This window comes from Orycteropus afer, unplaced genomic scaffold (assembly GCF_000298275.1).
Source record: "Orycteropus afer afer isolate SDZICR_OR568_19922 unplaced genomic scaffold, OryAfe1.0 scaffold00311, whole genome shotgun sequence".
In the NCBI taxonomy this organism is placed as follows: Eukaryota; Metazoa; Chordata; class Mammalia; order Tubulidentata; family Orycteropodidae; genus Orycteropus; species Orycteropus afer.
The window spans coordinates 2,919,762-2,929,659 of NW_006921898.1; the positions used below are offsets into that span (position 1 = coordinate 2,919,762).

General features: G+C 45.4%; 1 protein-coding gene across 1 annotated transcript in view; it reads left to right on the plus strand.

Annotated features, from left to right (window-relative positions):
• Window positions 1-1,090: 1,090 nt before the first annotated feature.
• The window catches only part of PTPN23 (protein tyrosine phosphatase non-receptor type 23), a 59,244-nt gene continuing 50,436 nt past the window's right edge, over window positions 1,091-9,898 (plus strand). The window contains exon 1 of the mRNA XM_007951760.2: window positions 1,091-1,174. Coding sequence (XP_007949951.1) covers window positions 1,091-1,174 — 84 coding nt within the window. The remainder of the gene's footprint in view (window positions 1,175-9,898) is intronic.

The following is a 9,898-nucleotide window of genomic DNA, read 5'->3' on the forward strand; positions in this document are numbered from 1 at the left end:
TTGGGCAATCTACTTCTGTAGTGATACCACCTCGGAAACCCAAGGAGGGGTTGCTGAGTCAGGGTCGACTGGACCGCAGTGAGGTTCCCCCCGCCCCCCGGAATCTTTACGGAAGCACACTACTACATCTTTCTCCCGCGAAGCCCTTGGTGAGTAAGAACCCCAGATCTTTTGGCAGTCAAGCACCTTAACCACTGCACCACCAGGGCCCCTAGGTGATGCATATGATTAAAAATTTTTTTACCCAGAATAAAGTGTGCTCTACAGGTCCCCTTCCAGTCTGTATGTTCCTAAGTACTCATGTAGCCCTACATACTCATTCCCACACCATCTACTCATATTGCTCTGAGCCTCCCTTTTTGGCTTTACACTGCACCTAGGGGCTCCTGCCCCACCATCACATGTGAACGCTCCCGTCTCTCTTAAGCAGAGACCAGGCTGGGCTGAGTGTGGCAATCTTCTATCGGTCTCTCCCCTCCTCCAAAGCTCGAGAGCCTTCGCAGCCCTTGGAATGAAACCTCCTAGCTCTCTCCTTTGCTCTGGCCCCCTCCTTCTAGGCCTGGCGTCCCTTCAGTAGCCTCCCTCAGCGGTCAGTTTTCATGTCCCTCCCGTAGGGAAATGTTATCCCTATCACTGCACCCGCACCAGTTCTCCCCGCCTTCTACATCACTTGGGATTACACATTTACTGGTAGGTTCTCTAATGCCCTTCCACTGAGGGAGGAGTGCCACTGGGTCTGTTTAGCCCGAGGAGGGGAAAACAGGCTTGCACCCGACCTCACAGTTTAGTGAAGGAAGACTACTATTCCCAGAAACTCCTTCGCCTCAGGCATGAGCTTCCCCCAACCCTCCACGGGAAGAAGAGTGAGCATGCGCATTGGAGACTGAGCATGCGCAAAGGCGACTGGACACGCGCAAAGGCTACATGGGCGGAGCCAGGACCTCATCTCTTGGTGGGCCATAGGGACATTTTTTGTTCCGCGTGACGAGTGACTTCCGGCATGGAGGGGCGGGGCGGGGCGCGCAGCTGAGATAGCCGCCAAAGCAGCTGGGGGAGCGGCCGGGTGGGTGGCCAGGGGGCAGCAGCCGCCATGGAGGCCGTTCCCCGAATGCCTATGATCTGGCTGGACTTGAAGGAGGCTGGTGACTTCCACTTCCAAACCGCCGTGAAGAAGGTGAGAGCGCTTCTCCCTCCGCCACCCCCGGGCGCATCCCAGTCGTCTGCCAGCGCGTGACGCCCCCAGTGCGTCCATCATATTCCCGGTCCCCGTCCCGTCGCAGGGTTGACTGAGGCCAGGCAGGGCCTCTGCCGACTTCGCACAGCCTTCCCCCTTCTCCCCCTCGCTGGACCCCTCCGTCCGGGCTAGCACCCGCATCCTCGTTGAAACCCGTTTCCCTTCCCTGGGTGCGCTTCTCCCCGAGGCACCACACTTCCTCGGTGTGACGCTCTGGACTCGGTTTTGCTCCGCCCTTCCTCCACGCCACGACCGCCTCTCGGGGTCGGGGGCGGCCTTTACTGTCCGAGTTGGTCAGTTTTGCCAGGTCCTCTATACGCTGTTAGTCTTTGACTCGTCTGGGACTGACGCTGAGGACGACTTAAGGTGTCATTAAGACAAGAGCCCCCGTGACTTCACATCCAGAGGGATGCCTAATCCCCGCGGTAGAGGTCTCTCCAACACTTGCTGCAATTTTGTTGGGTCTTCTCAGAAAGAACTTATTCAGAAGGCCTTTTGTACCAAAAGATGTAATTACTTGTCAGTTTTGGGAGTGTTAACTGTGTTTTCTGGGTGCAGACAGTGTGTTCAGCTGCTAACCTTAAAGTTAGAGGTTGGAGTCTACCCAGAGGCACCTCGGAAGAAAGAGTTGGCAACCTGCTTTCTAGAAATCAGCCATTGAAAACCCTATGGAGCACAGTTCTTCTCTGACACATGGGTTGCCATGAGTAGGAGTTGACTCTAAGGCAACAGGTTACTGTTTTCCATTAACTGCCAAAAAAATACAAATGATGTTGTACCTCCCAGAGACACATTACCAACCATTGTTGGGCAGGATAGACAGGGTGGTCTGGTGTTAGCTGAGACCTCTGCTGTGGAGAGATCAGGTGTGATGATTGAGTATCAGGTACCTCAGAGAATGACCATGGATGGTTTGGGAAGGGCCACCTGGTAGCATTGAAGGCCAGAGCTGAAGTGAAGGGGAACAACCAGGAGAGTGTTGCAGGTGGGTAGACTTCTGGTGATAGTGCAGCAGCCTCAGACAATTTAGGTTGTGGTCATTGGGTGCTTGAGAAAAGAAGTAGTAGAAAGAAAATGGATTTGGATGTGGTTTCCCAAGAAGCCATCTTTGCATTGCCACTAAGAATTTGTATTTGAGTTAATCCTTTAGCCTCTTTAGGCCTGTTTCCTCATCTGTAAAACCAGGAAATTAGACTAATTTCAGAATTATGTAAATTTTTACAGACTTTGGTCTCTTCTCCAGCTGTTTTTTCATACAAATACAATAAGATAAATTTTTCTAAAATACAACAAAATAATTCTGTTTTCTGCACCGTTCTGAGTTCTCCCTGAGTTTCATTTAGGCCCTGTTTGCCCTGCAGGAGCTCTGGTGGTGTAGTGGCTAAGGCATTTGGCCGCTAAGCCACCAGCTGTTCTGTGGGAGAAAGATGAGGCAGTCTGCTTTCGTAAAGATTTACAGCCTTGGAAATTTTAGGGGGCAGTTCTGCTCTGTTCTGCAGAGTCGCTATGAATTGGAGTCAGCTCGGTGGCAGTGGTTTGGTTTTTTGGTATGCCCTACTCTGTGCTTCTGAAAGGAGCCCTGATGGCACAGTGGTTAATCACTCAGCTGCTAACTAAAAGGTTAAACCCACTAAAAGGTTCAAACCCACTAGCCATTCTGTGGGGGAAGGATGTGGCAGTCTACGTCCATAAAGATTACAGCCTTGGAAACCCTCTACTTTAGTGGGGTCACCATGAGTTAGAATTGACTTAATGGCAATGGTTTTTTTTTTTCTGTGCTTCTGATACGGGTGGCCCACATTCTCTTCATTGCCACTTGCTGTTCCCTTAATAAGCTCTGTCTTCCCCCTTCAGTGCCTTTGTTCATGGAATTCTTACTGCCTAGAAGGGCTCTCAACTTTGCCTTGTAGGGTGGGGATGAGATTTTCTTAATTTCTTTACACAAGTTTCTCCTGATCTGAAAGTAGAGCATTCCTTTATCACCTTTTGTAAGCTGAAATGGTTAAAGAAGCAGTTACTTTTAATTTATATGGGAAAGATTTTGAGCATTTCCAGACCCAGAAAATAACCTACTGAATCATACCAAATAACGCATAAAACCTAAAATAACACTAACATACGGTGTCTGCAGACACAGTTCAAAGCTATGGCAGCTTGATGCTGAGATGTTAAATGTAGTTCCTGGGGAAGGAGCTTGGTGAGTCCATTGTAGCTGCTTTTGGTGCACACTGCCTCTTTAATGGTTTACAAAACAAATGCTGAACACCAGTTTCCCCTTTGACCTTTTTTCGTAAAGTGAATTCTCTTTGGATTTCTTTAAGTTAGCAAAAACAAGTACTAATGTAGGGCTTTTGTAAAAGCAAAGTGGTGTAAAGTGAACTTTTGAAAAGTGAAGGATACCTGTATTGGTTGTCCATCTTTCAAGGCCCAGCTTAAGTTGTCTCTTCCAGGAAACCTTCTTTAACCCTTTCATCTGAGTTAATCTTTCTTTTGTAACTGTTTTCATCCTTTTCCTGGTGACAGTTATGTGTGCTAAGTTTATTTTACATTTCTCCTATTCAGTTTTAAGTTTCCTGAGAGGCAGCTCCTTGTTTCTCCCAGCCTAGCACACTACCCTCTGCATAGCTGGCTTTTAGGAATGTTTCTCAAATGAATGAATGACAGTTCAGAGGGACAGGTCAGAGATGGTGACCATGAATGTGGAAGTCAAATGGATAAAATCTTCACGTAGAAACTCCCAGGAGATATTTTTGTTTGAACTTAACCTTTGCTGCTCTGGTCCTCATTGCTAGTTAACAAGGTATTATGTGAGCAGTGATTTACTTTCCTGGGAGCTCCTAGGCCCCTATGAGAGGAGTTACCATTTAGCCTGTGGTGGTATCCAGTGTTCAAGAAACAATTAATTTCCTAGACATTAGCTCTTTTTCTTTGTTTTCTCTTCTTTGGGATTGGGAAAGATTATTTCCTTTTGATAGTTAAGACTGTGGCATGTATTTGTATGAACCCACTGAAAAGAAACAGCAGTCTCTGGGTAGATTGGTCTCATTAATGGCCACCCCTCTCAGGGAACCCTGGAACTCCCTTCCTTTCCTGCAGAGGAGACTCTTAAGCCATTGCTGCCTGGAAACTGTTCCTGACCTGCACATCCTTCCCCAGCCCTAGAGCCCTGGCTCTGCCTTCTGCCACTGGTACTCTGGTCCTTCTCTCTGAGGTGCAGGAATCTGAGACACTAAGAGTTGTTGTTGTTAGGTGCTGTCGAGTCGTTAAGAGACACTAAGAGGTAGAATTTAATTTAGGATAGCAGGGTAAAAAAATGAGTTGTAGTCAACCTTTTGAGCCCTGTACTAAGCCCTAGTGATATAGAAGAATAAGAGACTCCCAGGGATTCATAACTAGTAGGGGAAATTTAAAATATAGTGGTGAGATCATTTTAAGAGAAGAAGTATGTGTACAGAAGTACCAGTCTAAGGAGGCGCCATCAGGGGAGGCTTGCTAAAGGGGGTAGGTTTTGAAAGATGAATAGGAATTTTCCAGGCAAAAGGTTTATTTATGTATTTTTTTGTGAGAGCTAGGAAGGTTGGGCAATCTACTTCCGTAGTGATACTGCCTCGGAAACCCAAGGAGGGGTCACTATGAGTTGGGCCCGACTCGACGGCACATAATAACAACAACAGGGTTTTGACAGAACCTTTCATAATGGCCAGTATTGGTTTTCACTCCCAATGACCATGCCTTCCCTTATGGAGTAATGTGAAATAAGAACCAAGAAAAGAGCAAGTTGGCTTGGACTGCAGTGCCCAGCTTTGGGCTGGGATACCTGGACCCACTTTTTTTTTTTTTTTTTTTTTTTAAGTAGGGAAGTCGTCTTCCATTTTCTTACCTGTGCTTTGGAGCCCATAGTGCTGATTCACTGGACACTGTGAGGATGACTCTTGCATTCTTGATCAGTGAATGATTCAGCCACAAGTAATTAGTATTTGAAATTCTTTCCTTTTTCCATTGCAAACACCTGCCTTTAGCCAACTGCACTTGAGCTCAAGTTGGACTAAGATGTTGTATCTCTCCATGACTCATTCATTGAACAAATAGTTATAGTTACTGAGTGACTATTATTTGCAGCCCTGAGAATATAATAGTGACAAAAATCTCTGCCTTCATGGAGTTTACCTTCTAGTGATCCATGTAGTAACCAGTTCTCAAGGGTGACAAGGGAGCCCACCAAATGACTTCTCATCCTATTGCCCTTGGACTGGACTGATCTCTACTTTCCCACCAGGCTTCTCCAGAGAAACTGCCTGTTGTTCAAGACTTCCCACCAGCTCGCTTCACCTTGCCTCTCTAGCCCCACTGCCTCAAGTCCTCCTCTACGAGAACTTTCTACCTCTCTTCCTTCCACATCTAGCCATTGGCCTTGCTCTGGCCCTCCCTGAGTGCCTTTCTTCCTGTTATCACCAGGTACCTCCTCTGGGCCCCTTCAGCTACCCTGGCAATTGTAAGACAGGTTATCACCATCTCTTTCTCTCTCAATTGACCTGTGCCCCAGAGTGCCTTTTTCTTCTAGTCATTTTGTTCACATCTCAGTAGAGCCTGGTTTTTCCTTTTTGTAGAAATTTTTCCCTTCCATATTTCCCATGGGACAGCTGAGTCTTAGAACTTGCTTACCCATATGTGCATGGGCATATATGTGCACATATATGCACACACACACACAAAGAAAAATGAGAGTACCAGAGGCCTGGAAAGTCCCCAGGCTGCTTAGCAGTGAAGTATGGGATGTTGTCAGTTCCCTGTGGTGGTGACCTGTCTTATCAATCACAGATTTAGAGTTATCCAGCCCATCTGCCTGAGCCTGTCTGCCCACTTGTGTTTCATAGTAAAATGTCTCCAGGCACAGATGACCTGGATTGTCTAGTTCATTTTTCTCTGATTTCATATACCAGGTTACCTATATCCATTTCGTTTAGGGTTTGGACCAGATTTTGTTCTTTACTTAGGAAGTAGTAAATACTTGTGATAGAGAATGCTTAGCAAGTGTTGGTTGAATGACCTGGCCTGGTTCTAGCACCCTCTGGGAGCTGTAACTTGAGTCTTCCTCACTTGTGCTTTTCAGACTGGCTGAGGGCAGTCAGTCAGAAGGGATGTGACAGAGAGGCTTTGGGTGTCAGGTAAGGGTTAGATTAGGGAATGAAAGTCTTTTCTCATCCGTGGTGCTCTTGGCCTGTGACTTGGACATCTTGCTGATGTAGACCAAGAGGCTGAGATTTCTCTTGGCAATACTCTTTTCTATGAATAAAATTAATCATGTTTGAAATTTAGTAGCAGAGCATATATTGTATTAATTAAAGATACTGTATGTGGAACTCAAATTTGTTATGTTTCTGTAGGACAGCCCAAGGGATGTTCCGTATTTGAGTGAACCCTAGAAGTAGAGAAAAGAAACAATGTATGCGGTTAACAAAGTTAATGCTAACATGTGTGATGCCTTTTATTCTTGGTTTGTTGCTTTAATTAGCACCCTAGTAGTAGTATCAGGGAGATAGCTCAGAGGGCAGGAATACATAGGAAAGAAGGGCACAGGGAAAAGGTAACCACAGGGAGAAAGTGGGAAGAGAGCTGTTGCATTATGAGGATTGCAGTCAATGTCATGAAACAAAAATGTATGTGAACTGTTGAATGGAAAACAAATTTTCTTTGTAAACTTTCACCTAAATCACAATTGAAAAACAGATAACAGCCTTGTACTACCTCCATAATTGATCCTAGGTTCAAAAAAAACACCACCCACCAAACCTACTCCATCGAGTCAATTCTGACTCATAGTGACCCTATAGGACAGGGTAAAATTGCCCCATAGGGTTTCCAAGGCTGTAAATCTTTATGGAAGCAAACTGCCTCATTTTTCTCCTGCAGAGCAGCTAGTATGTTTGAACCGCCAACCTTTTGGTTAGCAACCTAATGCTTTAACCACAGCACCACCAGAGCTTCTTATCCCAGACTGGGAGTTGGGAAATCTGGCTGGTGTCCTAGTGCTGCCATTGTTTCCCATTTTGCTATCTGTGAAAGAATGCAGGACCCAGGATAGATGTTCCCAGTAATCTCATCTAGCTACAGAATTCTGTGCCATTTGTTGCTCAGTAAAAGCCCACTGTAGTATTATGAGAATAGCACAGTCATTGCAATCAGACAGACCTTGGTTCAGGTTCCACCCCTCTACTTAATAGTACATGACCATCAGCTGATACAAAGGATTACGTAACTAATCTGATCCTCAGTTTTCTCACCTGTAAACAGCTAATTATACCTCTTAAGCTTGTGAGAATCAAAAGAGTTAATGTATGTGAATCCTTAGTACAGGATTTTACATATTGAAAGCAGTATTTTTAGGAACTCGTTTTTGTGCTTAGGAACTGGCTCAAGTCCTTATATGAGTTAAAAACATAGCAGGTAACACTAACTCCAGTTCACAGATAAGAAAACTAAGCCCAGATCTCACAGTGACCCAGTGGCACATCTAGGACTTAAACTTTATCTTGGTATTTCTCTCTGGAAATGGCCTTTCCGTTCTCTTTTACTGTCTTTAATTTGCAACTCCTTTCTTTCCTTTTTATTTTCTCTCTTCCAGTGGCTCTGATGCCTGGACATACTCTCATTTGTGATAGAACTTACCAAAGGTCTTCTTCCCTCAGGAAAGGATCATGACTGCTTCAACGCCTGTCTGGGCCCCCAAGGTCCTCTGGTCATCCTCCCACCCCCACCACCTGTCAGTTGTGTAGGTACACTGAGGGCCTGTCAGTGCCTTCTGGTTTCTTGGTCTGTTGTAGCCAGAGTTCAGGCTTGACCTGCTGCTGGCCCTGTCTTCTTAGCCTCTGCTCTGTCAGAAGCTTTAATCTCCAGACTGCTTTGAGCTCTGCAGAGAACTAGAGCATAGACTGAGGAGGTCCCTCTGTCCCTTACTTGCCCTAGGACCTTCTGTCAGCCTCATCTGTTCAGTGGGAGAGTGGGCAGCAGTCAGAGAGAATTTTGTCAGGGTTTAAATATCCTGGCTGCTCCACTGGCCAACTAAGTGGCCCAGGATTAGTTTTCTCTTCCCAATTTTTCGTTTGTTTGTAAGACCCATGTTAAAAAAATTAAAAAAAAGGTATAATGTGTGATTAGGAATATGGGCTCTGGAGCCCAAATATCTGGGTTTGTCATTGCTCCATCAGTTACTAGCATAGTAACCTTGGCAAGTGCTCTAACCTCTTTGCCTCAGTTTCCTCATTTTCAAAATGGTGATGATTTCAAGCTCATTGAGTTGTTGTGAAGATTTAAGTGACTATTAAGCACTCAGCACAGTGCAGGCTTGTAGTCCAAAAACTTAACCGAACCCACTGCCATTGAGTCAGTTCCCACTCATAGTGACCCACATTGGGTTTCCAAGGCAGTAAATCTTTATGGAAGTAAATTGCCTAGTCTTGCTGCTGTGGAGTGGCTGGTGGCTTTGAACCACCAACCTTCTGTTTAGCAGTCAGATGCCGTAGGCACTGTGCTACCAGAGCTTCTTGCAGGCCTGTAGTAGGAGCTCAGTAAATGTTTGCTGCTGCTGATCTTGGAAGAGGAATGAAGTACAGGTAGAAAATGACCTCTAGGAGAACTTTGCTGGGCATCGGGGGCAACATCTCTCCTCTTTTCCATTGTGTGTACAATAGGAACAGATGTTAGCAATGTCAGAGTCTTGTTGAGACTCCCAGGTGTTCCTCTAATTCCTCTGGCCTCTTTCCCATATGGTCTCCTGGCGCCACCTCTAGCCTAAGGGTGGGCAAATGAAAACCTCTTACTAAAATGGAATTAATTAAAGAAAATATCCCCATTTGGATAGTCAAGTTATATGCTACAGCCCAGGCCATGTTTTATATTTGTGTTTTGTGTGGGAGGAGGAATGAGAGAAGGAGGAGTTGGAACTGGTGTGGTGTCCCTGATGGAGACATCATCCAGAGCAAACATTGTGAACCTGGAGCCCATAAGTGGGTTGCAAGTGTCTGTGAGCCCTCCTGAAATTACAAACAGGTTTTTTTTTAAATTTAAATTGTGATTTGGGTGAAAGTTTACAGAGCAAGTTCATTTTTAAAAAAAATTTATTTATTGTGATTTGGGTAAAAATTTACAGAGCAAATTCACTTTCCATACAGCAGTTCAAATACACTTTGTCACATGACATTGACCACAATTTACCACAATGCAACAACTACCCTCCCACTTCCTCCCGATAGTTACCTTTTCCCTGTGTCCATCCCTCCATGCGCTCCTGCCCCCTGAGCTTTCTCCCTGGGCATAAGCAGCCCTTCTTTCTCCCATGATTGTTCTCTCCAACGAGTGTATCTACCTCAGGTACATATTCAACTCATATGCCTGTCTTTCGTTTGGCTGGAAGCCACAGGTGTGGGTTCAATTCCAGACCTAAAGGGCAGCTAAGGGCCATAGTCTCAGTGATTCCACCAGGCTCAATCAGACCAGCAAACCTGCCCCCCCCTTTTTATTTCTCCAAATGATTTTGAGTTTTTTTTTTTTTTACCCATCAACATTCTTTTATTTATTTATTTTTATTTGGGTGAAGATTTACAGAGCAAATTCACTTTCCATACAGCAGTTCACATATACTTTGTCTCATGTCATTGACCACAGTTT